Source organism: Symphodus melops, assembly GCF_947650265.1.
Source record: "Symphodus melops genome assembly, chromosome: 5".
NCBI lineage: Eukaryota > Metazoa > Chordata > Actinopteri > Labriformes > Labridae > Symphodus > Symphodus melops.
This window is the reverse complement of record NC_136695.1, coordinates 21,101,592-21,129,571: the sequence shown is the minus strand read 5'-3', so window position 1 is coordinate 21,129,571 and position 27,980 is coordinate 21,101,592. Positions and strand designations below refer to the sequence as shown.

General features: G+C 41.0%; 3 protein-coding genes across 4 annotated transcripts; all 3 read right to left on the bottom strand.

The window, feature by feature from the left end:
* Positions 1–61: 61 nt before the first annotated feature.
* clk2b (CDC-like kinase 2b) lies at positions 62–6,977 on the bottom strand. Its single transcript, XM_079343694.1, has 11 exons — positions 6,469–6,977; positions 5,204–5,294; positions 5,013–5,079; positions 4,788–4,904; positions 4,545–4,711; positions 3,295–3,389; positions 2,340–2,469; positions 2,167–2,249; positions 2,004–2,083; positions 1,842–1,932; positions 62–1,756 (listed from the first exon to the last, which is right to left on the bottom strand). The coding sequence occupies exons 1-11, from the start codon at positions 6,532–6,534 to the stop codon at positions 1,583–1,585; spliced, it is 1,161 nt and encodes a 386-aa protein (XP_079199820.1). The 5' UTR covers positions 6,535–6,977; the 3' UTR covers positions 62–1,582.
* Positions 6,978–7,178: 201 nt separating this feature from the next.
* On the bottom strand, positions 7,179–14,800 carry LOC306823342 (meiotic recombination protein REC8 homolog). Its single transcript, XM_079342802.1, has 17 exons — positions 14,527–14,800; positions 13,306–13,374; positions 13,075–13,217; positions 12,923–12,998; positions 12,719–12,839; positions 12,549–12,630; positions 11,623–11,690; positions 11,463–11,541; positions 11,244–11,358; positions 10,989–11,166; positions 10,443–10,638; positions 8,936–9,114; positions 8,804–8,849; positions 8,499–8,583; positions 8,335–8,424; positions 8,067–8,176; positions 7,179–7,629 (listed from the first exon to the last, which is right to left on the bottom strand). The coding sequence occupies exons 1-17, from the start codon at positions 14,580–14,582 to the stop codon at positions 7,520–7,522; spliced, it is 1,803 nt and encodes a 600-aa protein (XP_079198928.1). The 5' UTR covers positions 14,583–14,800; the 3' UTR covers positions 7,179–7,519.
* A 400-nt stretch (positions 14,801–15,200) lies between these two features.
* On the bottom strand, positions 15,201–26,989 carry setdb1b (SET domain bifurcated histone lysine methyltransferase 1b). 2 transcript variants are annotated; one of them, XM_079343877.1, is made up of 25 exons: positions 26,875–26,989; positions 25,535–25,738; positions 24,190–24,356; positions 24,043–24,086; positions 23,044–23,167; positions 22,782–22,952; positions 22,468–22,669; positions 22,243–22,316; positions 21,909–22,099; positions 21,678–21,807; positions 21,285–21,579; positions 20,618–20,731; positions 20,203–20,506; positions 19,840–20,101; positions 19,347–19,437; positions 19,141–19,257; positions 18,853–19,022; positions 18,510–18,734; positions 18,204–18,374; positions 17,074–17,204; positions 16,886–16,905; positions 16,664–16,782; positions 16,308–16,564; positions 16,126–16,214; positions 15,201–15,519 (listed from the first exon to the last, which is right to left on the bottom strand). In XM_079343877.1, the coding sequence occupies exons 1-25, from the start codon at positions 26,889–26,891 to the stop codon at positions 15,402–15,404; spliced, it is 3,807 nt and encodes a 1,268-aa protein (XP_079200003.1). In that variant the 5' UTR covers positions 26,892–26,989; the 3' UTR covers positions 15,201–15,401. The 2 variants fall into 2 exon arrangements, with proteins under 2 accessions (XP_079200003.1, XP_079200004.1); XM_079343878.1 differs by lacking the exon at positions 26,875–26,989 and adding an exon at positions 26,587–26,694.
* Positions 26,990–27,980: the final 991 nt, after the last annotated feature.

Sequence of the window (27,980 nt, the reverse complement as noted above, 5' to 3'; positions counted from 1 at the left end):
TGTATGCTGTGTAATAACGCTGTGAGGACTCAATCAAAACACAAGAACATAAAAATTTAACTATAACTAAAGTAATTTAATACAAATTGTATACAAAAACACAAATTATTTTCACAGTGACTCATTTCATAAAACTAAAGGATATTTTCTGAATTCTTAATCTAAAGCTTTTATACCTTTCCTCTAAATTTTAGAGACACATTTGTTAGTATTTTGAAGCACATGAAATCTGCTTCATTGTACAGACGAAACTGATGGCTTGTTCATGTTTAAACCCATTAACCCAAACTCAAGTATTTTTACAATATCAGTTATACAATTTTTTAAACCATGCAGCCAGGAAGTATTCATCAATATTTTGACTGATCCAAGCGTCATTTTTTTCCTCTTTGAATTCACACAATTTGTGGCCCCTGTTTTAATCAATCTCCACTTATTACATTCATGGTTCGGGACTAAGTTGTTATTGCAAATATGGCACATTTAATCTACGTGGAGACCTAATCAGAGCTAGTGACTAAAAGATTTGATGGAAACATAACTCTGTATTAACACTAATGTTGCTCTGTTGATTGTCAATAGGCAGCTGTTTGTTTTCAAGCCAGTCGATCAGTTAAAGATTATACAAATGACTTAAACAAAGTAAACAAAGTGGCAATACAATCAGTAACAGTAAGTTTATGACAGAACTGTGAATTAAACAGTCTTGACTCGTCTTACTTTATTCATTAAAAATATTTTTTTTCCAGTTACAGTTCAATCAGCTACGCTTGTCTTCACATTGCCTCTGCAACCCAACCTGCTCTGATAGATCATATCAATCTTGCTTTCTGCTGCACTGTCTTTGATTTAAATGGCCGACATCAACCCAGTACCCTCAAGTTTCATCACGGCAACATCTCCAAAGGGTCCTTCCACTAAGCTCATCAGTAATACTCTTCATAATCACACCCACTTCCTCTTCAAAATGGCTAGAAGCATGTTTTCCCCAAAGACAAAGGCGTTTCGTTGCATAAGCAAACTTTTCCCATTGTGCACTCTGTATAAAATATATATACATTTTATAATAAGTGTCCTCTTGTATAATTTGGGTGTGAAGCTGTTTTAACACACTCCACTTGAGGACAGCCTGCCCTTGAAATCTCAGGAGGAAGACATGCCATGAAAGAAGTCCAACAAGGTGGACGAACGTTCGAGTCCGATACTATAATTTCACCTTTTTGCCTTTATATCAAAGCCAATTGAATTGGACTTATTCACAGTGTCAATTAACAATGGAAAAAATCATTTTTTGCAAGCAGAATAAAGTAAAAAGATCACATTGGCCACTGAACATTATTGACCTTGCAGACTGGCTTGTAATGAATTTACCTTAATATTACCTATTGCGTTCATATATCACCCCGACTTTTTTACAAGGGGCCTTTCAGGAAAACTCTGGGTAGAGCTGGTTTAAAAACTCGCCTGTTTGAGTTCATACATATAGCTTACTTGACATTTGGGGAAACGTTCAGGACTTTTGTGCAAGTGTGTGAAAACATCAAAACTAAAACTTGTAAACACGTGTATGATCCTCACAAGGTCATCTGCTCATCTCACAGCTGTTTCTCCAGACCTGAGTCTTTCCTGGATTAAGGAAGAAAGGATGACACAGCACAGAGGGAAGAGAGATGCGTTTTGATGGCTCATACTCCATCATCCTCTCTAAGAGATTAAACAACTGGTGGTGCTCAGTCCCATGTGATAATAAGTATTTCTGAAAACACAAAGAAAAACATGTTTCATTAAGGTTCTTCGTCTTCTCGGGTCAAGTTTAAAATCCCTTCCCTTCATTAGCTCACCCTTAATGGTTTGCACTTTTCTTTCACGTAACGTCCAGCGTTGGAGCACTCATTCCAGTCAAGACGCCCCCGATGGAAATATTTCTGCTTTCTGTAAAGAAAAATTAATAACACGAAGTTCACTTGTGTTTTTGTGTGTTCAAATGTGCAGGAGTGCGTTACCTGCTCCTTTGTATCATTCTCCAAGGTAATGGTCCCAGTATACTCTCCATCATAGCAAGATGCTCCTTATTGTCATGAGTCTATAAAATGTACGCAAATAAATAACGATAATCATTTTCACATCTACTTCAGAAAATGTTGCCATTATTAACTCCGATGTGACCTGGTACAGCGTGAAGCCTTTGTAGTATTCAAACAGGATGCAGCCGATACTCCACACATCACAAGGATGGCTCCAACCCAGCTCTGTGACACAGAAAGACAGCAAAATCAAAACATTTTAAAAACCTTCTGAAAGGTCCCACTGAGTCCCTGGTCTTAAGCAACATCTCTCACCCAGAATGACCTCTGGAGCTCGGTAGTGTCGTGTTGAGATGACGGTAGAGTGGTGCTCATGGTCAAAGGTGGCGCTGCCAAAGTCAACAAGCCGCACCGAGGTGTCGTTAACTCTCCTCTCATTACACTTCTGAGAGCAGACAGAGGTTTAACAACTGAACAGGTTCTGAGCTTTAAATCGTCATTTAAAGGATTAGACAAGTCGGGTCTGGTTTAATAGCTTTGCCTATCAGTTCTATCCATGATGGTGACATATACCCAGCAAAGTATAACCTCATGGCTTGCAAACAACTAAGATGAAGCCTCATGGCACTAAAAACATGAGGTGTCTACAGATTAAACAGATCGTAATCTAAACCAACAGCTTAGATTTAAAATATCTCACACATTATTTAGAGAAAGAACCTGAAGTATGCACACCAGTACAATGAAAATACCAACATTAACTGGAGTCACATTATGTCCTACTGGACATGAATTGACCCCCCAGAATTGATGTATAAAGGTTGACATCTGTAGGCCTACCGTTGGTACAAACTGTATAATGTCACATTTCTGAAATTGAAATGGGAAAAAAATAAGCCTGTGTCTGAACATGTTTGCTTAAGTTTAGAGCGACCATGTGAGCAAGCATTTTTCAATCAACTATGAAAATGAAACTATGCTAAATTGTTAATGATAATATTTTTTTATAATAGAGAGAATTAGAAATATCATTGATTCTTCTGAGGTACCACACATTGTCTCAAATTCCACATCAAAACATACAGTCCTCCTGGACGTTTGTCATAAACTGAACACACATGGTTTCTGTTGAGAATAATTTGCATCTAAATGGGCAACCAAAAAGCAATCTCCAGGGTTGTTCTGCCTGACTTAATCCCTGCTTATTTAACATTCTGCTTTTCTTCCACCCTTTAAGGTCCCAGCGTTTCAGCCTTCAGTTTTGTCATACCTTCTCAGAGTTGTATATGATGGAGAAATCTGAGTTGACAAAGAGGATGTTCTCAGGTTTCAGATCCGTGTGTGTCAGCTTGTTGTCATGGAGAACTGCAGGAGGAGAGAGGGGGTAGGCTACATTGAGTTATATCAGGCCCGAGACGCCCTCCTCTGGTTGAGATGTCTGTTTGTGAAACAGTTACAAAAAAGGTTCAATGGAGCAGTTTTTTTCTGCTGATATCCAACTTATATTAATCAGTGAGGATTACCCAATGTTACATTCTGAGTCAAAATGACTGTCCTTTTAAGAGGAGAAATGTTAACTTCAGAAAAGAATAATATTACCAGGTAGAGAAGAGCAATTACTTAAAAAACATACATTTTTAATATGATTATTTATTTGATTAAAGTTAAAAGACTATTCAATGGGCTACTGACACAGGGATAATTTGATCTTGTGCTAATAAGTAGCAGGGGGGAAAAAAACATATTTACAGCAATGGTTTTGGTCTCTACTGTTACTTCCACTAATCTTTAAATCTGTACTAGTAGAATTTTTAGACACCTTAAGTAATACAAAAGTTAAAGGTGATGCTTATAGTTTAGGTTCTGGCAACTTTGAGTGAAGGGGTGGTGCAGCTAGCTGCTAAGAGTAGCTAACTGAACTTTGTCTCTCTGCTGTGTTAGTGATATTGTTTCCTTGTGAAGAACTTCCAATGAATAATATGATGACTATACAGCACATTGTGGGTTACTCACACACCTTTCAAGAAGTCTGGTTTTGTGCACTTGTCATGTTTTACTTATCAGCTTGTTAGCTTTAGGCTACTAGCCTTCTGCATATCTTTCAAAACAGAGTGTTTTCTAACCCTGTTTTGCCCTCCAGCCACATCCTATGGTACAAAATATATATCAATTATGATTTAGAAATAACACACCTGCAGTGACCACAATGTAAAACTTGAGTTTTTTTTTAGTATCAGGTGTTCAACATTTCTGCAAAACAATTCACAATACCAAAAAACAATGAAGAACATTAAGACTAGATAATTGAAAATGATAATGATCATTAGTTTCACAGCCTTGACTGTGTTTGATATTTACTTTGGTTTGGGAACTTAAATCAAGCACACCTTTGTCATCCTCAGGTAGTCGTCACCCTTTCATTTAGCCAGTTTGTTTGCTGTTGTATCACTCACAGCTGTTAAGAAGCTTATATGCTGGAGTTAATCCTGAGAAACAAGAGAAAAAGTAAGGTGGACTCACAGCTGACAGCGTGGCAGATCTGCCGGGCCATGTGTCGGATGTGGTTAATGGGATAAGGCAGGAAGTTGTTTGCTTTCTGGAAGTCAAAGGTGCTGAGAGACAGCAGCTCAAAAGAGATGCATACATGGCCGTAGTAGTTAAACCAGTCAAGCATCTGCACACACTGACTGATGAGAGGACAAACACAGAAATGACAAGAATCAGAAAGAGTAACATCATCCCAACACAGCTGAAACAACTCACTGTTTATTTTCTGGATCTCTCTCAGTGATCTTCTCCAGCACGTTGATTTCAAGTTTGGCTGCTTCTCTGTATTTCTCTAAGTTCTTTATGATCTTCAGAGCAACGTGGCTTCCATCTCTGTGAATCAAAACATTGCATTTAAGAAGTAATAGAAGAGCCTGTACTGTATATGTTAGCCTATTTTACAAATGCGTCATTTTACATTATAACAGGAATATAATGTACCTGCTGTGGTCCATACATTGTACCACCTTCCCAAAAGTTCCCTCCCCAAGAGTGTCAACTATTTCATCTGAAACACAGATTACGATGAAATAAATGTAGGATTTTTATATATATATATATACACACTCACACACACACACACACACACACACACACGCTGCAAAAATTTTCTGAACTGAACTGATACCTACATCTGTCCTCCAGGACGTCCCCGCTTCTGTAGATCAGGTGGCCGCTCTCAGTGTCCCTTTCATTAGCACCTTCTGCCTCATCGCTGCTTTGCTGTAAACAAAGTTCAGCACATGAATGACGTGGACACTGGTGGAAAATAAGTCTCATGTAGTTTAAGTATAATTAAACTGATTCTAGGTTTCTTTATTTAAGAGGCACACATACTTTGGACTGCAATGTATTTATTTGAATACTTAAATCATATAATGTAAAGTCACAGCTTTAGATACAAAACTAATGATCGAGTGAAAAAATGCACAAGGCAGATTAGGCAACAACAGTTGTTCAAAGAAACCTTAGCTTATTTAAATATTATTCTTAAAGTGAGATTAGACAGTAATGTTTTTTTACCTTCAGTATCCTATAACATTGTTTTTTTATTATAGATCCTTGTTTTTGTTGTACTTAATCTCTGATGTGTGTCACTTTGGATACATACATACACTGTTGTATGTTACATGAATTGTGGAAGTATCCTACATTTGGAAAGTTTGAAAGCTGTTTACAGAACATTAATGATTATCACGATAATTCAAGTGAAACATGCTCAACTCATACTAAGTTGAAGTAGTCATAAAATTTTAAATCAAATTTTTTTTGTCAAAGATCACCCTGCTCCTGTCCCATCGTTATGTCAAACTAAAGACTCCTGCAGACTAAGTGACCTTTGACCCTTGCCCTCTGAAAAGGCCAAAAAGGTGGTCAGCTTGCTGAGCCTGATGTTTTTAAACCTACATGCGGGTAAATACGATATATGAATATGTACGAAAATGAAGTTAATTTGAGACATGGCTTTCAAGCTGCAGACTCATCTCATCTGTGGTAAAATAACATCCAGCAGAGTGCAACGCTCACACATCGAGTGTGATGACCTGGGCTTGTTCTAAAAGAGGTTATAAGAAATGTCAAGCGACTTCTGGCCTCTTTGGAGGAGCTGAGGCTCTATTTCTATCCACATACTGAGACTGTTATTAATATCAGAAGCCCAGCATGTGCTGAGGAGACATTTACTGCAGGACATGACACAGACAAGCACACACATAAACATACAGTCTGCAGCTGATTTGTCGTTACACAAGTGTATAAAGAATTAGAACAACATTGTGCAGATTTTTTTTCAAGGAAGAAAACGACCTTGATGCAGATGTGTGAGAGCTTTTTTTTGTTGAAAGAAAATAGATGCAAGAACACTGTAAATGCAAACACATGAGGTGTAGATACTCACAGGGTAGCAGGGGCAAACACAGTCCAGAAAGGCTTTATAGAGAGAGTACAGCTCCGTCTTTCCCATAACCCAGAGAGCGACTCAGAGATGAGGAGCGTTTTGGCAGAAGAGAGGAGGATGTGAGACGATTGAAAACACAGGAGATGGTACGAAAACAGCACTGAAGCAAAGACAAACCAGAGGACGTGTAAGGAAGTAAGGTGTTGTAAATGAATACCAGAAGACAGGACACAGCTACACAGTCAGGCAAAACAAACAAAAAAAAAACAATAAGCAAAAAAAAAAAAAAAAAAAGTCTACGGTGGAAAAACTCAAAGACGGGGAAAAGAATAAGAAAGCTTCTTCTTTTTAAGAAAGACAACAAGAAAGATATGAAATGAAATGACGGAGGAGGAGGACGTCAGACAGACAGAGTGTGAAAGAGAGAGCTGAGACAGACGCTAATAATAAACTTTGGTCACAACCCCCTGAGAAAGTCTTCATGAGGAGAATCAAGATGTGGTCCGAGGGAGCGCCTGAGGGAAGAAAGAGGAGGAGGGATCCAGTTTCACTCAACTTTCAAACCGTCCTCCTTGCACCTCCTTAACCCCAGCAATATGTTTTCACACACCTGTCCTGCTCTGCGTGCTACAGATACTTTTCAATATCCAGGGCATGCTCTCTGTACAGGAATAACCAACAAAATTCTTATAAATCGTTTTATTTTGGAGTTCATGTTTAAAGGGAAGGACACGTAGCTGGAACAGAGAGGTGCAATGTTCAGTGCGTAACATGAGTCTTTAAATATAAAAACATACATTTCATTTTTTAATTCTTCATGTGAAATCTCATAACGTTGGAACAACATTTTGATCAAAGCTTTAAAAAGAAGAATGACGTTGAACAGCTTTAGGCATTAAAATATATAAAACATCGGATGACTAAAAAGATGTAATCCTTTTAACCATGACAACTAGACACACCAAGAACAAATGCTGTGATGTAACTTTAACAATTCAGGCTGAACACTGATTGTTGTTTTTAAGGTCTCCAGGGTTCTTGAGGGATTCTGCTAGAATCCCAAAGTCTGGACCGTCTCGTCAAAGTTTGATCCAGGTAAAATCCATATTCTCCCATAGGGCTCGCTCTGCTCGGCATAAACCTTCCTGGTCGATAAAGTCTCTACAGAGAGGAGGCACGTGTTGAGACAACAACAGAAGAACACGTAAACGAATAAACAGGATAATAGTCATTCAATGTTTCATTTAAAGGCAACAGAACTTCAAAATGAATCCTCACTAACCTGCACAGACACACACGTAGTACTAAATATAGCTCTTTAATTCAGTTAACATTGTTGTTGTTTTTCTTATTCCAAATACAATTATTTGTCCTTGAATTATTGAACATAGATCTCACTGCTCAACCACCTGATTTCTGCAGCTCCCCCCCGAGTGACAGATTTGATTTTCAAAGATCTGACTCGACTCGTGACAAGTTGTTGAGTAAAGACTACATATTGATGAAAGAGCGGCGCACTAGTGTCGATGCTGTAAAATTAACACAGTTTCAACATGACTGACGGGAGGATTCAATGACAACTGAAACTGACGCCTCACCCAGCAGCCTCTGAAAAATGTCGCTGACAGTTCGGCGGTCGGCATCTTGTGGGAGAAGAGAGTGAAAAAGCACAGGTGGCATTTCTTGCTCGGTCAACTCCGGCAGCAGCCTGCACATAAACAAACACGCACATGCACACACACACACACACACACACACAGGCATGTAAGCCTTATCTCTAATCCGAGACAAACTGAAAAGACTTGCAGTAACACATTTCTCTGTTTGGGGTTTTGTGTTGGTTAGTTAAAGTGTTGCGTTGGTTACCGAGGAGACTCTGCTGCAGCTCTTTGCAGCACTTCATCAGGCACCTCTGGGATGTCCTGCAATGTAGATACCGACCTGGAGACAGGGGTCCTGACAACACACAGACGTGTCTATGAGCATGATGGTGAACAGACCTCACACAGCTTTCTTTGTGTGTTACGTACTCATCTCTCTCTGATGCGTACATGGGCGACATCTCTCGAGACATTTCCCTTTGATCAGAGGCCTCCAGTGGCAGCGACCCATGCGCTGAAAACACACACACACACACACACACACACGTTTGAGGCCTTGGCTTATATTCATACTCTGAGGCCTTGCCCTAACCCTTAACCATAAGTGATACATGCCTAACCCCGACCTTTGGCACGGCTGAATGCAAATGCAGTGGAAACACATTGACACCGATTTACCTCCACCAGCTGGTTCAAAGTGAATACAGTTTCATGGTTACTTTTATAAAGGTTACCTGAAATGTCAAACATCTCTGACTGAGGTGCCACATCTCTGGGGACCTGCATTCACGCACAAACACGCAGAGTCAATTTCTTCTTCAAGTAAACACACACGCACAAATAAACACACACACACACTTCCACACCTCCTTGGGGCTGAGCTCAAGTCTCTCGTCTATTTGGGCCGCCTCCACCATCGCTCGCTGTCGTTCCTTCTCAGAGTCGGTGGACTCGGGCCCTCTCTCTCCGAGCTGCAGGTCGGAGCCTGACAGAGGTCTGATAGTCGCTGCTCGTCTCCATAGAAACTCCACCTCTTTAGGCAAGACTGCAAGGAAAAAAAAATCAGCTTTGTGGATTATTTTGAACAAGGTTTGTTGAGTGAAGTCACAGAAAGGTAGCAGCACTTATGGGAAGATAAATATGTTGACCTTAAAACACAAATATGTCCACTGAGAGATGGAGCAGCTCGTTTCCACATTTTAAAGGAAACATGCCGGACAGTTTGACAAACCGATATTTATATACTGTACTTTATAGTGCAACACAGGAAGAGGGCTACTCCTCATCGTTTATAAAAACAGGAACTCTATCATACAACGACATTTGTGTTTGTTAAGATTATCTGGTGGATTACTGATGTTTGTTGTAACCATGGTGACGCTGTTTGTCATTGTTTTACCGTAGAATAAAGAGGGTGAAGTGATGCCGGCAGTCCAAGCCAAACATTTACCCGCAGCTTGTCATCTGTTGTAATGCAACTTATTATCAAGTGTTTATTAGAAGCTAGCGTTGAACTTGCACACGGCATACTCATGGCACGGAGTAATAGTCAGGATCTCAGCCATTTGTTGACAGTAATTAAATGAATTAATCAGCCTAAATCTGACAACATTTTAGTGTTTATATTTAGGCACAGATGCACAGATGGCAACGTCAGTCTGTTGGATGAGTTTCTGCGCCGGTCCTGACTGTAACGACCCACCTCATGATGCGGGGGATAGCCCGTGCTTTTACCCGGCGTCCAGAGACCCCATCAGGCCTTAAACCAAAAGTGTGAAAGACTAAAGGCACATCAGAAGGGATGATGTATTATGTGATAAATTCTTGTAGGAAAATGTTTAAATTCTAACAAGCTTCACGCACAAAGTAAACATCATGTGTGCTAAACAGAGGGGAGACGTGTCACAGTAAACATGACTGACTTATAGCAATGTCGGTGTGAAAGATGAAGTTGACACGCTGGGGTCAAATATGTCACAGTGTGATGCTAAACAGTGTCATAAAGTATTTTGACTGGTCACGAGCTTGACCCTGTCTGTACTGAGGTAAGTCATGCAGAGCTTTACCTGTTCTGATCTGTGCCTTTGACCTTTATTCACTCGGATTACAGCTTAGTTTGGCCATCGGCTGTATGTCAAGGTTACTCACACTTTAAGGGAGGTTAAGCTCAACCATGACTAAGCAATAATGCTCTTTTTTCCACATAACATTCATTAAAAAAAACTACTACAAAACTAATATAAGAGGAAAAAACAAAAAGTTTTTAATAGTTTTCAGCTGGAGGTAATGAAAGCACCTACTGTATGTGTTTGTGTGTTTGTGTGTGTGTGTGTGTGTGTCTGTGTGTGTGTGTGCAGATGTTTTGTTACTGACAGGTGCAGGGTTTGTTGAAAAGCTCAGCAGCAGGGAGGATCCTGTGAGGAGAGGGCACTGAGAGAGTTGGTTGTCTGGTGTGAGCCTGAGGGTTGTCAATATCCTGCTGCAGCTCCGCTTGTGGGATCTGCGTCTCCGGGTCGAAGAAGATCAGCTGCCTCTTCCTCTTCTCCCTCACCTCGGCGGGAGGAACATCCTGTGTGTGTGTGTGAGGGGAAATGTGCAGAAACTTTTCTCCAACTGTTCATCTCAGAACCATTTCATCACAAGGAAACCCTTTCTGATGGGTTTGTAAAAAGGTGGTTCTAAAGTGTATCAATAGTTAATCTGCTTTAATGTGCTCTATTCCCTGAACAGAAAAAAAGAAAAACCTAACAAATGCTACTATCTAAAAAAGTTTCACAACCTGGAAATCCATTTTCTCAACTCCTTCTTATGAAGCACAAAAAACACTCATCAAAGTATTCAGTCTTATTACCACCCATAAACTGTGAAAAAAGGGTGCCATATTTCTGTCTCTGCAACAAAAACACCTCAAGCCCACACCTCTAACTCCAGAGTCGGTCTCTCACGCTCCCTTGCTGCAGGTGGAGGTGGAGGGGAAGGGACAGGGGGCACGGAAGTGGGTGTGAGCTGGTCCGGGATGGGTCTAAGTATCTCTGCAGACTCCTCCTCAGGCAGCAACATGGCTTCTTCACCAGAGAGAGTAGCAGTGGGCTGTAATCTGATAAGGACAGAGACATAGTCAGTGTGTGCTCGTGTTCATGTCTTTCTGCTTTCATGTCCACGTGAATCGTTTACTCAAGGGTGGATGCTGTGGGCTCCTTTGTTCCCTCTCTCTCTGGGTCTGCCTCTCTTTCGATCTCCCTCTCTTGGTCTCCTGCTGTTTCTTCCTCTCTTGGTATCTCTAAATCTCCTGGTAAAATACAGATGAGATAATCTCCTTCATTTCCATCCCAAAACCCCAAACTGACACCTTTGTTTCAGAAGAAAAATGTGCTCCTATTCTTTGACTCAAACCTTCTGGAAAATTGTCTGTTTGGTCCAAGAGCAAGTCAATAGTAAATGGATGCTGGTCGAGGAGCTCCACGCCCCCAAACTGCCGACAAAAGAAAGAGAGGAGGAAAGGATGGATGAAATTGAAGAGCAATGATCTAAATATGTCTTCTGATGGCTGTACCTCTGCGATGGGAATAACGACCGGCTCAATCTCTCTCAGAGTGATGCTTTGTGGAGATGCTGTTATGCCTGATGGGGAGTTATGACATTTGGAAAACACACACACACACACACACACACACACACACACACACACACACACACACACACACACACACACACACACACACACACACACACACACACACACACACACACACATTACTTGAGAGAACTCACAAACCAGCAGGAGTATACACATAATCAAGCTGTAATTAGAGGGCTCTCTTCTAAAGAGTGCATTCGGCTTGGTAACCCTTCCTGACACTGCAGCATCAGCATCTGTTAATGAGTAGGATGTTGTTGAAGGCATTCGGCTCTGACCTGACCTTCAGTATCTCCGTGTTACTGCCTGGAGCTGCTCTATAAGAACTATGTCTATAACTGAGACCTGGAGGTATTTCTGGGCACATCACCTCACACAATCTAACCATACTGTGCATAACCAAACACACTTTTATGCCTTTCTATAAAGGTGACTTTTTATTAAAGCTGAACAGCAAAAAAAAATGAGGACGAAGCTTAAGTAGTGTCTCACACTAGATGTGCATTATTCAACAAGTATTAACCACGTTTATACCTTTGTTTAGATGGATGGAGGGATGGCAGAATTTTTTGTTGTGAACTGCTTTTGACATTTTAGAATCTGATTTATAAAATGTCTGCAGTGTTTTTAGAAGAAACGTCAGCAGCCCACATTTAGCAGATTGATTGTGTTGTTGTGCTTCAGAGAGGTCGTCCTGAACATTGCGATTCAATTTTCAATAAAATTCAATCAACAAATCAGTCATCATTTTGGCGTCTGCATTACATTCTGTTTCCTTCTGCAATAATCCAGCACTCTGAAGAGAGGAGCATTTTTGTTGACATGTTTGTGTTTAGTCATACCGTTGTCTAGAGCAGCATCGACAGAAGGACTGGTCTGTTCAGGATGCTCCGGAGAACTTTCTCCCAGAAACTCTTTGCCCATCTTAAAGACACAGAAATATTGAGATTATTTAAAGATTTCCCCGATGACCGCTATGCCTTACATTTCAACCATGTGTGTATTTTGATACCTGTATCAGAGTAGTTGGACTGTGTATTGCATCATGCATATACATCACTCCAAACAAAGGGTCTGGAGCTCCTTCCACCTCTTCCAGGAAAGATAGTGCGTCTGGATTGTCCAGAGCTAGTCTGAGAAACAAAACAGGAGGCCAAGCATCAAACAGGAGTTCAAATGTGTGTAAGTGAAGGACACGCTGAGCACCTGGTCTCACCTGCTGTGTTCATCCATATCAATCTTCTGGGACGTCCTCTGTTTCGCCAGCTGGCCCACGACTGACTGAATTTCCTCTGGAAGAACATGTGGCCAACATCAATAACCAGAGTACATTCCTCCATCAGTTATGATGATTATTAAAGATTTTACCGAGGAAAATGACACACTGTCGGTGGAATACGAGGACGACGCCATACTGCAGCTGGGAGGAGAGGTAGAGGGAGAAGCGAGGTCGAGGAAGATCAGGCCGAGGTGGTGGTACCCGCTCCAGCAGGTAATTCACAATATCATCACTGTATGGGATATTTGTTTAATCATAACTGAGCAAATCCCAACTCAGCCCATTATAAAAACATGACAGTGAGAAAGTACACTTATTACCAGGTACTCTTGACGTTGACTTTCAGGAAGTCACGACGAGGAACTCTGATGCCTTTGGTAGCAACCAGCCTGAAAAGAGACATTGTTTTACATTGATGTATTTGCTCAAGTGTTTTGTTTAAGGGAGGTTTTTTTTTTTTCAAATTCCCTTATATATATTAATACATTCAGGATCATTTTATGGCTAAACTGAACAAAACATTCTGACTTTGATTCTGGGAAAAACAGATTCATAATTTAATTGTGCGGGGGGGGTTTAACACATTTTTGGGGTAAACTTGAATTAACTGATGGATTTACATTTTAAATCTGCAAACTGTAATATATGTTTCAGTCCTATAATTACATTGGTATAAATGACCAACTGAACACCACATACACAGCCAAATCTTCAGGAGCTGGTCAGTTGCAGTTGTCAGTAATAATCAATATGAAAAGAAATCAATACAGATTGGGTTTTTTTTTTTTAAGTCAGTCTGTTCTTACTTTTCTCTTGATCAATGCCAAAGCCATATGAATTCTTTAACTTTATTCCTTTAAGTGTCCTTTAACAGTCAAATTATCTTACAAGAAAAATAAGATTCCCCCCCCCCACACACTTATTTGACCTTTGAACTCGTCTTCAAAGCCTGTTGTCTTTTGATAAACAGCCTTCAAAGCTCAAACTCGGCGTTTTTGATAACATTTTAATGAGATTTTTTTTTCAGTTTCATGAGCTGCACCTGCACTCAGCTTTTATTTAGAACAGTGTGTGTGTGTGTGTGTGTGTGTGTGTGTGTGTGTTACTCCCCAGAAAAATCAAGTATTAGGCTCTAACATATTTAAAAGATTGTCATTCATCAAATCATTAAAGTAGATAACTGCTCTTGTGGATATCTGAAATTGTGTTTTAAATGAATACAAGATTACAACATAGAAACATAAATTCTTCAACTGTATTCCTTCATGGATCAATAGAAATATCACAGTCAGCAAAAGAGGCCATGAAGAATCAAAGTTTCAGACAAACTAATGCTAGACTTTTAATTTCGATGGAAAACCCCGAATTTTCAATCCCAAAAACAGACCACTGTAAAATGTTCATTTCATGTTTAATTTCAAGCGTCGTAGCCTTGAACTAGGCTACAATTGTCTCATGGAAAATAAACGATAAGGCCACATCTCCAACATTCTCCTCTATTTTAAAATCGATTAAAAATAGTGATGGAAGTTTCAACTCACCAGATGGTAGAAAAACATCCCGAGTGACGCTTTAAAACGGTGGGGTAGTAAAACATTATTCCCGAAAATGTGAAGAAAGTCTGGAAACTAGCCCTTGAGAACAGAAGGATTACAGCAGCTTCAAAGCGGATCGTTTGTTCTTTGTGAGATGTCTGGATGCTTTTTGGTTTACTTCGCTTTCTTTGGGACAAGCTGATTGGCTAATCCCTCTGAGGGCATCTTTAAATACAGAAGTGTTTCTGATCAAACCCTTTTACCTACATAAAGTAATAAAACATACTGTAGTCAATGAGACGGTTTGGAAGAGTAAACGCATGTTAAGCACAAAATAATGGAAAACATCCATTTCTAATATACCGTACTACTACAATTCATGTGACATTTTATAATCATGGTGTGTTATAAACATCTCTGTTGTATTACGGTAATTGACTCTCATTGCAACCAGTGTGGCTACAGATAATGTAACCTGAACCTGATATTGTATCCAAAGAGGTATTTCCAGGAGTAAACACACAGCTACATAAGTAAGAACCTCTGTCGTAATGTGCTATTTGAGTTTTCAGTGTCCTTTTATATAACAACCCATTATATTTACAACAGCTCAAAACACTATCATATCACAGATTGTGTGTCTTCTGTGTTTGTGCAGATGCAGGCGCTTTGGTTCCATACAGAAAAAAACTCTTTTATTCAGATACTGGTCATGGTTAAAATGAGACGAGCAGGAAAAATATGTTCATATAAAATAAAGGCAACAAAAGAGCTGAAATATAATAAAATTGAAAAATGGTTGTTCAACTTATAAAAACAAAAAGTTACAGTGTTGAAGTGTTCTACAGATGCAAGAAGACGAAGTCAGTTACGGACAAAAATCACAGCAGTCTTCCTCTGCACTCAGTGGATCCACAGCAGCAGAGCAGCACCTTCCCCTCCACGCTGCCCACCTCGTAGTTATAGTCCCAGGTCAGCTCTGTGCCGGCTCGGATCCGCCTTAACAAGGACACATTTTTTTTCAAAGTTATTTCATTGGCCCTTTTGCTTTTTTTTTTTTTTTTAGATGAGACAACTGAAGAGAGAGGAAATGCCGGGAGGAGAGAGGAGGGGATGACATGCAGCAAAGGGTCGAGGTCGGATTCGAACCCATGACAGCTGTTACAACGACTGTAGCATCACACAGAGTGGTCAATATAAAAGCTATGATCTAGCTTTAAAAAAAAAAAAAAAAAATGCATTTGGAGTCTTGTTTTTTTCAGGCCACCTGATAATTGCATTTCCACTCCCATACAGTTCTTCTTGTTTGGCTCTGTAGTCTCAACCAGCACCAGTTTACTCTCTCTCTCTAGCTTTGTAGAACTCAGAGGTGAGCTGTAGATTCTAACTTTCAGAAAGTCATTGAACGTGTTGTCATAAAAATATCAATTACATCATTTAAGTCTCTAAAAACTGTCATTTCAAATCAGACCTTGAAAAACGTACTCCCGCATTTAGTTTGTGGTCTGATCAACCTATAAAGTCTTGCATAATTCTTCTGATGCTCCAAAAGTTTGACGTAAAGGAACTGAGGTCAATTTCACAAAAGCTGGTTTTAAAACTCACTTGCTGGCAAAGAACGCCACCCAGGGAAAGCGCAGGTCATGTGTGTCCACAAACACATTCTGGACGAAAAGGTTGGGACTACAACTGTGCTGTAATGCAGAGAGCAGACAACATTAAATATCACCACAAAAGGAGCAGACTATAAGGTGGTTACACTCTCTGGTGCTGTAAACGACACTTACATTGAGGTAACGGCCGAGATTTCCTTCCAGCTTGGCATCAATGATGTAGCAGGACTCTTCACCGTCAAAGAACAGACGGGTGTTCCTGGGAGCATTTTCAGTTCCTCCTCCCGTCTGTCCCTGCTGTCCTTTTTTTCCTCCCTGACCCCCCTGCCCTCCGCCACCTCCGGGTGGGCCCGTTTTCACCATCATCCCGTGGCTGCCCTTCAGGGCGATGCCTCGAGTAGATTTCACCGCTACCTGCTTCTTAGTCACACCTACCAAAGAGCGACAGGGAGAGAAGAAACTGTCAAAATCACGTGATCAGAATCGATGTAGCGAAGACTTCATTGATTTGACGTTTTTCTTTTCCTCACCAGGGGTGACTTTCTCTCTCTCTTTGTTGTCGTCAGATCCAGAGCTGATGGTCTGAACATCATCACTGTCGGAGAGTGTCATCACATCCTGCTTCTTTCCCGTTTCTGACTTCCCTTGACTGCAAGAAACACAAAATCCATCTGAACAACTCTAGCTTTGTCTTTAAAGAGTTAAAATGTTGTTCATTAAAAATGCTGACACACTCCATAAATGTAGCACACCTTTTGCTATCTCCAGATTCCTGAAAGAAAAAAAAAAGAAAAAAGCAGCGTTATTTACTTTACAAAATCAGGTGCACCTTTTACTTTACATTCTATTAAAAAAAAAAAAAAAAGATCTTGATTGACTTCCTAATGAGAAGGAGAAATGATAAACAAGTTCTAGAAAACTTTATTGTTTTACTCCTCACCTTCTTTAGCCCCTGACTGGTAAGCCATGAAGCCACTTTACTTTTCCCCATCTCCTCTGGCATGGGCGGAGGTTTATCATCATCAGTCCCTTTGACTGAAGCACTCAATCCATCTTTACTGTCCTGACTCCCTGAGGCAGGAAGGAGAGAGGAGTGTAAAGAGAGGTAAGATAAATCTAACAGACCTCCCTTCTCACAAAATCAATGCAGGAGAAACGACCAAGATATTCCCAGTAATACGAGATATGTCTTTAGAAATAAACTCTAATTCACCTTCCACGTCTGAGACTTCACCTGCAGCTAACCTGAAGCCAGGCGTACACGGTCTGACTGTTTTAAAATAGCGGTGGAATAACAGCTCACTGTGTGTGACAGCATCGTTTACTATACACGTCCAAAGCTCATGATTTATGTGCTCACTGTACGACCTGACTGTTGGGCATGACCTGAGACTAGACACTGTGCACCCGAGTTAAACTGGATGGAACAGTCACAATGATGGATAGAAAACTCCCTCAAACGGAGGTTGAAGTCGGACCCGTTTGTATTTCAGTTGTCTCATAATGCGACACACACACACACACACACACACACACACACACACACACACACACACACACACACACACACACACACACACACACACACACACACACACACACACACACACACACACACACACACACACACACACACACACACACACACACACACACACACACACACACACACACACACACACACACACACACACACACACACACACACACACACACACACACACACACACACACACACACTCCGTCATCAACAGGAGGGGGAATACAGCTTAAACTAAAATGCAACATCAGGAATGTCTGTCTGTCTGTGTAGACAAGCATGTATGTTTAGATAAAAAACACAAAGACAAACTTTAGCGCAAACTGACTCAAAGATGTCTTGTACGTTAGCATAAACAAAAAGGGTCGAATAGCAGGCCAAGCTTTATTCAAAGGTCCAAGCTCACCATTTAGCACATCATATCACTTTCACTTACTGTGTATAAAAAGGGTTTGTTCAGAATCAAACCTGACTTTCAAATAAAGCCATTAAACTGATTGAAAGTGTGTCATCATCTTCCTCCAGCTCACCTTCCTTGTTGCCTTTGACCTGTCCCCGCGTGGTGTAACTTCTCCACACCGAGCTGGAGCTGAAGAGGCTGTCTTTCACAAACGTGTCATCTGAACTGTCACTTTCATCCTCGCTCTTTGAATCCTTGTCGTCGTCATCGTTGCTGTCCCCCGATGAGCTCGGGCTTCGAGCTAAGGCAATAAGAAAAAAAGACTTGTGAAAGAGTGGACAATGATGTGCTGTCCTCAGTGGAACAAACACTACCAAGACTTGAACCAGTTGAGTAAAAGACCAACACGATCCTTCACGGTCGGCCTGGGACTCACTTTTTTTGGATGGTCGTCCCACAGGATTATTAGATACTAGAGCAGAGGGTTGTATTTTTATTCTGGATACATCCACACCGCTCCCCTCGCTGTCCGAGCAGTGAGCCTCGCTCTCGTAGCCCTCCTTGAAATTCTCCACACTCTCAATGTGGTCGAGATTAGCAAAATACTCGTCGCCCATCTCCAGGCCTTCTTTGTCGGCAAAGTCGTCCGTTAAAATTTTACCTGGAGAAATGGAAGATAAAAAGGGTGAGAGGGTAAAATAATCTCTGCTCGACTGCTGATTCTCCGTCCCCTCTGTCCTCAAAGAAATCTCTGTTAAAAGTGGGCCTCCTTTACGCACCAGCATAAATGCAGACAAAAGAGCCTTTTGCCACGTCGTCCAGACATCGGATGCCCCAGCCCTTGTTCTGAGTCTTAAAGAGCTGGAGACGCACCTGCAGGCCGTGCTGCACCAGCCGATTGGTACACATCTCGGCACAGCATTTACACCTCTTATTACACTCATAGATCCTGAGAGAGGGAACATAAATCGGAGAGAAGGATGGGTTATGTCCTGTGAGATGAGACAATAATTATAATGATCCTCTTCTGAGGTTGGAGGTGCTTGGGTGTGTGTTTCATGTCTGACCCTGTGGGGAGACACTCCTCTAATCGTTTGTGTAAAAATCCAGCGTTGGTGTTGATCTGGGCCCCTGGTGTACAGCCGGTGGCCTGAAGGGTCAGCTGGTGGCACGAGCACTTGGATCTTTAATAAAGACATAAAGACGTGTTCAGATCACAAACAGCGGATGAATGATAAAGAATGGTGGTTCCGAGGTGAGCAGCATCACTGACTTGTCTCGACAGCCGTCAGTACAATCACAGCCGACCAAGAAGTCTGCACTGGTGTTGATATAAACTCCATCTTCAGGAATACGCTCTTTACCTTAAGGAGAGAGAAAAGAAAAATCTGTGATTGTCTCGACAAAGACTTATTTCAGTTGGTCTCTGAACGCAGTCAGGAAAGCAAAAGGCAGCTGCATGAAGAGGTGATCTTCTTTTTTAGGTATATTTTTCACAAAACCTGCAGGTGGAACAGGAGACTAAATACACGCAAACTAGCTCTGAAAAAAAAAAAGATTAAAAAATGCACTACATACTGCCAAAACTAGAAGTAACTGGTTTGATATTACTGTACAATAATCACATATGGATGAATCTTTGTAGTTCCCCTCTATGAATGCCTTTTCTAACATATTGATCTTCTTGGAAGATATTGAGTCCCCTGTTCCTGGCACAAGCTCAAGTGAATCTCTCCTTTGTTCTCTGATCTTAAAACAAGCCTTACTGTAAGCTACATTAGGAGGAGGGGTGGTATCGATCTCATTGACGCAGGAGAGGGGGATATCTTCTTTTCCGCCTGTGATGTCAGGGATGTAGTAGAAGGGCCTCTGAGGCTGGAAGGGTCGGTCCACGAGCACGTAGGGGTCGAGACAGAACATCTCCAAGAATATAAAGTCACAGCGGGTCTGGAAGAGGTACTGCTGGATCTCTGCCATGTTACGAAGACAAAGACCACACGGGGCCTTGTAAATCACATGGAAGGACATCTGAGGGACGGAGCCAAAGAGACGTACAGTTCAGTTAGAGAAAAACATTAAAGCTAAACATTTCAATGATTTCGGTTTAGGGAGGCACTCTGCAAATGTACCTTGCGGTTGACTTTGCGTCGTCCCGTCATGCGTCTGAAGTCGTACAGTAAAGGTGTGAGGAGCGGGTTCTTTCCGCGGTGCAGGTCTCGTTTCACAGGTCTCACTCTGTTCAGACACGCAGGCTGGCAAGTGTGCGTCAGGTAGAAGATGCGGTCTGTCGGGGCGCGGTACGCAGGTTGATGTGGGATGGTCGCCATAGCGTGGGTGACAGGAGGAGGGGCTCCAGCCAGAGTGGGCAACTGTCTCTGATACGGTTGTGTGAACGTAAGTGAGGAGCTATTTGGAGTATTCAGCATTCGTACTCTGTGGAAGGAGAAAACAAGAGACAAAGAGAAATTATGATGACATCACTTCTAACAGAGCTGTTGTCCTGTGTCAACGACGTATCAGACAAAAAGAATCAGGTGGACTCACCCCGTGAGGTTGCTGGGACTGGAGGAAAGAGACTGCATGACTTTGGAGGCATGAGTGCCTCCAACTCCCGGGACAAACGGAGAAGTGCTCTTCTTTGCCATCTGATGCTTGTTGCTTGAGGACAGCGAGGAGGAAAGATCAGTCATAAACACATTCATAGCTTTACAGATGTTGTTTGTAATGTTTAGGTGAAGGTGAAACATGATGACTGTGCCTTTCACCTTAACATTGTTGTGTCAGCTCGTTTTCTTTTTGCGAGAACTGTATATTAATTCATCAGGCCAATTCCAAATGAACACCGATGTTGCTTTTTGTCAGTTCAATGTGTGACATGTGGACAAGTGGCAACATGTCACCTTAACAAGTCGCTTACTGTGCTGCTCCCAGGTGTCTGTAGCATCGATGAATGAATTATTACAGTCACTCTGTAGCATGGAATCTTATTGCAATGTAGAGGGCAGCAAAAAATATTTCAGTGTTCAGTTTTAGTGCATTGAAGTGATCGTCTCAGTATTCCTTTAGTTAAGTTTTACATTGACTACGCTTAAATTTGTCTGCATTCTAAAGAGGGATATATCGAACTACTTCCACAGCTTCAGTTGTTTTTTTTGCATCTATGAGAAATGCTTTTAGAAAAAGCTGGAGATGATCAGAGGGTGTGACTTACTCAACCCGAGGAGGCTGTGGGGGCTGCTGTGGGGGCTGCTGCAGGGGCTGCTGTGGGGGCTGCTGCAGGGGCTGCTGTGGGGGCTGCTGCAGGGGCTGATGCGGGGGCTGCTGTGGGGGCTGCTGCGGGGGCTGAGGGGTGTGTTGGATCTGAGGCTGCTGGGGCTGAGGCCGCGGTGGAGGCTGTGGCGTCTGTGAAGGTTGGCTGGGTGAGGGCTGTGGTGATTTGACAGGAGAGGCTCCGACATGTCCGTCACTGGTGTACTGAACTACTGGGCCTTTACTCCTTAACGCCCCTGAAAATCAAAATGGACAGAGAGACAGGAAGTCCTCGCATTACCATCTGCATTGTGGCGATTCATTTTGGAGTGTTTGAGTAAAAAGTGTGCGTTACCCATGTTGGGTCGTGACCTCTGCTGTCCTGCCAGCTTCTTCTCCTGCGTGTTGGCAGTAGTCATCTTCAGGTTGAACATGGGCTCCAACCTGGTGGAGCCTCTGTAGATCCACTCGCTCCTCTTGTCATCCTGAACACAAAACATTCACTCAGCGTCAACTGTTTCACCGAGTCGTACATTACCACACAAGCTGAGGTTGTTACTGGCTATAAACATAACCTATGCCGTACCAAAAAGAGGATCTTGACCAAGCTTCCGTCCACCTCCTCCACTTTGCTCTTCCACCACGTTCCCTCCCACTCTGTCTTGATGATCTGTCCAACCTTCAGGAGCACCATAGGCCTGCTGGGATACGCAGTGATGTACTCCTCGATGAAGTCTCGACATGATGCATCCTCTATGTCCTCCCAGGTACGCTTCACTGTAAAAACAAGACAAAAAAAATCTCCCTTTAAAGTGACTCATTTCTTTACTCTGAATGTGTCATCAAAAACCTTCTGTGTAAATGACAGACTTCTCCAGGCTTCAAAGCATCAAAGACCAAATAGAGAAACGGGCGCTTACATGGTCGGCAAACAGGGAAAAGGTCAGGAAGATGCACATATGAAGCGTAGCCATCATCAAAGAAGATCAGAAATCTGAAACACAAAGTAGAGGTGATTATCTGGAGGTTACATCCTGTGACTCATGTGAAGGGTCTCTAATAGAGCCACATGTTATTTTATTAAATGATTTATGTTTTTGAGTCTGAGAAGAAACACATTAAAGACACCATATGTTTGAGCCCACCTCATCTTGTTTTTGGTGTTGGGCATCTCTGCCACTATGCCAGCATAGAGCCACACCAGGTTGCCGTCCTTGTACTTGGCGACGACACGAGCCCCAACGAACAGACTCTCCAGGATGGGGTTGTAGTCGAACGCGACGTGATTTCCTGACAGCAGACTTTTTCCTTTATCAAACTTCACTTTATACTTGAAAATACCGTTTCCTGAAATTGGGCCGATGAGACAAATTCAAGCAAAGACATCAGCGATGAGGCAACAGAGGGAGTGATTAAAATCAGTTTCAGAGTATGATGATGAAATGTTCTGGTTACACACCGACAGGGTTGATGGCAACAAGCGCGCCTCTGTGCCATGTCTTGGTGCGCTTCTTTCCCAGAATGCTCATCCCGACTCTGAGCTCATCCTCTTTGATGTTTGGGTTCGGCTGGGTCATCGAATGAGACGAAACCTGGGACACAAATACTGCTGGAGCTGAACTATGAATACCTGAAGGGAAAGAGAGTCACATTCACTGTTAGACACTGTTAGATACTTTTCCACAGGTCCAACACATGTATTACCGTGTATGTGGTCTCACTTGTCAGGGCTGTAGGCTGCATTGGCGATCGAATCAGGGATGGAACACCGGGCTTGTTGACTATTTGGGTCAACTTCTTCACCTGCTGCACTGTTTTCTGTAAAGCTGCGGAGGTGTCTTTTACCTGAAAATAATCCATAGAAGTCTTGCTGAGAACCGATTCCCCTCGTAGATGTTTGAAATCAAACCAACATTGTTTCCTTGTGAGTGTTTCTGTAAGCCTTTCTCAAACACCTGCTGCATGGTCGTCATCAAAGTGAGCAAAACCTTGATCATTTTATTTTTCTAACTCAGTTTGAGGGAAAACTCATCATTTGTGCTTCATAAGGCAGAACAGCAGAATACATAATAAAGGTATTTTCTAAGAACAGACCAGGATCCAATCAGACCGGAGAGAGTGGACATGTGTGAGCGCTGTCCTAATGCACACTATAAGAGTTCATTGTCTTGTGCTGCCTGGATGCATATGCACCTTCTTTTATTGATTATTCAATATTAAGTTTCATTTCAGTTTATATGTTCATAGCTCTCATAAAAACACATTCAGTGTGCACATACAAAACACACATCTGTGGCACTTTGAAATGAGAGGAACTAAAATGTGGCCTTAGGAATAATTACATTTGTCGTATCCTTTTTGAAAAATACACACTTGGGTTAAAAGCTGCTGGGATGGAAAAAACTGTCCTTTCATTTTCAGGTATTGTAAGTTATTGGAGGGAATCACAGCTTTAGAGGATGTCCAGTACGTGTAAGGCAGAATGTGTATGTGTACGATCAGTCCAGTGAGTGCCAACACCACAAGAGATAGAGACTATATTAATCCTTTTACAGCAGCTGCAATAACAGTCAAGACAAAACACAATACACTGGACAAGAATATTTAGGGACCAGAAGTATGACAAAAAAAAACTAAAATCAGTTTTTTTATGTTTTGATTTACATGACTAAACATTAAGTAATGCATAATAATGTAGAAAAGCCGGTTTCTATTCTCACCGATGGGTCTTTACTCGGAGTGAGCGTCGTCTTTGGAGGAACCACTGAGCGTGACGAAGAGAGGCGAAGCAGGTATTTAAAAATACTGATTGTTTAATTGTCACAGAATCAATAAATGGTTATTGATCTTGCAAGAACCTGACTTACAGCAGCCAACTGCGATGACATCATCATCGTCGTCATCGTCTATCTCAATGACCTCGGAAGACAACAGGCCTCCTCCACCTCCCTCATCCTCTGAGCTGCTCTCACGGTACACCAGGCCGTTCTTATGGTACGTTTCCTTCACCAGTTTCTCACACTCCAACAAAGACCTGAGAGGAGACGGGAGAGAAATGTGCTTCTGTCAGACACAAACATGAGTCTGGTTGAGCAGGATGTGTATCCCTCAGTATATGACTTTCACTCATACATTTAAATCTCTTCATCCTTGTGTACAATTCTGTGTTTACCGTCCTACTAGGCGGCACATTTCTGCTATACTTTCCTGGCCCAAAGTTAATGTGGAAATAAAATCCAGGTGTTCTAATTTCAAATTGGAAAAAGACAGCTCTCATTTAGACCTCCGGGAGCTTTACTTTCACGGTTTTGTAAAGAGTGTTACCATAACGGTCTTAAACTGACAGCATCCAATAAACAAAGTTTAATTCCTCACAACACAGCTCACAGTCAGCCATTGAGCCTAAACCATTATAATCACTTCTGCACAAAGTGTGAAAATAATCTGACTTTCTATTGACAAACATAAAGACAGTTTGGTGGAGAAATACAACTACAGTAATCAATGAAAACTGAAAATCAGCTCAATACTTGAAACGTTTTTCCTTTATAAGAAGAAAAGATGGTGTTTTCATTGCTACTATGAGTTGGATTTTTAATTGCTGCCCTGGTAAGAAGTAACTTTTAATGGCACTTCCCGATGGGATATTTTGATCTCCAGACATTGTTGAATATGTAAAGAATTAAACAACAGAAAAATAAATCTGAAGGATTTTGCCTTTGTCCACGTCTTGTGTTTGTTAGGAAACTTATGAGCTGGTTTGAGTTTTAGGCAGAATTTAAGGACGCGTTAGAGAAATATTTTTCCAAAACTTGACATTCAGTTAAAACACACCTTATGCGCTTAGAAAGACCAATAGGCAATTTACCCATGTGGATCTGAAAATTCGAATAATTTCTTCATTGAAAAAATGAATCACTAAATATACCAAGTATCACCATTCAGCTAAACAATACAGTCCATATCACTCAGTCACATTCTGGATGTGTTCACATGTTACATTTTCGTGTTTGACAACATCTCAATGTTTTCACTTAAGTTTAAGCATCACGGTCTCTAACATCATCCAAACAGTGTAAAAAACTATTGTACCACAACTAAACACTTTACTTTACAAATATGTATAAAGGAGTAAATAGTTTATTGACTACATAAAAAAGACAATAGGAAACCACAAATGAAATAAAAGAGCCTTTGGGAAAAAAATCTTACTGGTTAGCATCTTTGAGAAGCATCTCAGTCTTGGCCTCCTCTTCCTCTTTCTGCTCCACCCATTCTTTGAGCTCCGTCAGCTGAGCCTTTTTCTTCTGCACGATTTCGCTCTTCTCCACAGTTTCTTCAATCCACTTCTTCAGCTCGTCCAGAGAAAAGCCCAGCTCCTCCTCCAGACTGGAGTCCCAGCCGTCCACCTCCATCCTGACGAGCAAACAGGGATATGTAAACATAATCAGGATATACATGCAGTATGTTTCTTCACTGTCTCACTCTGCTTTAATTGTTTATAACAGTTCATAGCTACTTGTAGAGAGACCTGTACTTGATATTCTAATTTTGTTGTAGCTACCAGGAAGTCAAATTGTTTATAACTTAACCTTTCAGAATAAAACATCTATTTATGTGATAACCTTAAGTCATCATATTCTATTACAGAAATTAGTACATCAGAATCGTTTTCTATTGACAAGTGAAGTACATGTACAAAGAATATGACTTGTTGTGTAGATGTGCAAAAGTTGCAATGTATGAGCTGTATTGTTGTGCATCATAAAAGTTATGTCATCAAAAGAATAAAAGAATAATGTGTCAACAAAAGAATAAGGTGTCAAGATGTAAGTACAAAATTAGAATACAAAAATTACAAAGTCAGATACAAAGGACAGGGATCGGACTAAGATGTAAACAGACGTGATATTATGCGTCTAATGCAACATTACTGAAGCTGATCTGCAAGTTAAACACTCGTAAAAGTCAAATAAAATAAAAACGTGTGTCATGAGGTTAATTATAAAAGCATCCATCTAATATGTTGATGTTTACTTTGTTTTGAAGCACACTACCGAGGCTGATGCTGACCACATGTCCAAAGCAAAAATGTGTAGTTTCTACTCATGGAGCTCACTGCTACGATGCTTTAAAAGAACAACTAGAGCTGATCTGTGTAAATGTTGTTTTAAAAGCTAAATCATATTTAAAGTCTAAGAGTTAGTAAGCATGCCACTGGTCAACAAAAGACCATGTAAAACCCCCAAATCCTGTTAAATTACCTGCAAAACTTCTGTCTCGATGAACAGAGTAACTATGATCATAAATGCTTCCATTAATACTCTAATTGCACACATGCTGGGTAATCATGAGTATTTAAAACAACAACATTCTAAGTGTAATTCAGCAGAGCATGCTAGCCTCTTGGCCTAGCATTAGCATCCACAATTTCTTATCTTATGAGTGACCGACGCGTGCATCTACCACAGAAACAGCATGGTGTCCTCTGGGGCTGCTGGCAAACTTTATTTAAATCATGTATTTATTTCGCGGCAGCATTATGCACTCACCCATCACTGCTTTCCATCCTGCCTGCTCGCAATTTTTTTTTATTTATTTATTTTTTTTAAATGCTAACTAGTGCTACCGGCTGGCTAGCAACGAACAGTAGCTTGTGTTTTGTATCTCAGGGTATCCGAAAAGGGCGGTGTTGAGTGAGAGATGAGGCGGCCGCTCACTTGGGCTACTCCGGTATATAAACCGTGCGCACGAGGTAAATGACGCTGACAAGTTCCTTGTTTTTCCTGGACAATGTGAAACGTAACTCTTCATCCCTGCTAAAGATTCGGCACGATATCATTTTAGTAAATTATAGTGTTTAATAACGTTTTTCAAGCTATACATGTTTTAATTTGAATTTATACTCTTTTGTGAAAGACCAAATGTAATGAAAATAAAACAACTCTGAAATTTAAAAAGCGGTAATTAAGAAAAAATAGTAATTGGTTATATTCTAACCGTAATTTTTAATGACAATATTTCTGAGAGACGAAGAATCTTTTCTTTTTTCTGGCATTTCTAAAACCGTAAAAAAGAGACATTAACCACCCTGTGCTTATCCCGAGACCTAAATATTTTTTCACTGTTATTAATCAGTAAATCTAATCATTAGTTTTAAATTGATTTTTACAGACAACTGCCATGAGCAGATACAGAGTGTACAGATGTCATTATTCTTGTATTTTCTCTTCATGGTTTACACCAACACATTGTGTGTCTGCGTTTGGTGAAGGAAGCATTACATCTGTTTTGTATTCCAATTCACCCATTAAGAATATTGAAACATCTGCATCCTATCACTGTGGAAAATCATATGTTCCTCTGCCTCTATGAAAAAGCTTTATGGTCACTGAGGTTCAAATGGAAAAAAAAGTCTGTCAAGACACTGGTGAATTCTGACAACACTTTATTGAGCCAAACCAACAAACTTTAAACAAAGACAGTTCCCTGAACGTTGAACTCATCTTTTAACAAAATTGGCCTGCAGGTATTAATGTTTAACCAGTGTTTACCTTGCAGAAAGGGCAACCCTTTCATTTGTGCTTTTAGTTACAATTTCAAGCCAATTTCAAATGTTTTCTGCAAGAAGTTTTTTTTTTTATGCTTTTGTATGGAT

Excerpts from the sequence above, each read along its gene's own strand:
- clk2b (XM_079343694.1), bottom strand. The coding sequence starts at position 6,534 with ATGGGAAAGACGGAGCTGTACTCTCTCTATAAAGCCTTTCTGGACTGT. Across the intron at positions 2,470-3,294 it reads TCATATACAACTCTGAGAAG|AAGTGTAATGAGAGGAGAGT; the intron begins GTATGACAAAAC and ends GTCTGCTCTCAG. Across the intron at positions 1,933-2,003 it reads AGAATGATACAAAGGAGCAG|AAAGCAGAAATATTTCCATC; the intron begins GTAACGCACTCC and ends TTTTCTTTACAG.
- LOC306823342 (XM_079342802.1), bottom strand. The coding sequence starts at position 14,582 with ATGTTTTACTACCCCACCGTTTTAAAGCGTCACTCGGGATGTTTTTCT. Across the intron at positions 12,631-12,718 it reads GTCCAACTACTCTGATACAG|ATGGGCAAAGAGTTTCTGGG; the intron begins GTATCAAAATAC and ends TGTGTCTTTAAG. Across the intron at positions 8,425-8,498 it reads TACGCATCAGAGAGAGATGA|GACCCCTGTCTCCAGGTCGG; the intron begins GTACGTAACACA and ends GTGTGTTGTCAG.
- setdb1b (XM_079343877.1), bottom strand. Across the intron at positions 21,808-21,908 it reads TGGTCAAGATCCTCTTTTTG|GATGACAAGAGGAGCGAGTG; the intron begins GTACGGCATAGG and ends TTTTGTGTTCAG. Across the intron at positions 16,215-16,307 it reads ATCTCGGCCGTTACCTCAAT|CACAGTTGTAGTCCCAACCT; the intron begins GTAAGTGTCGTT and ends TCTGCATTACAG.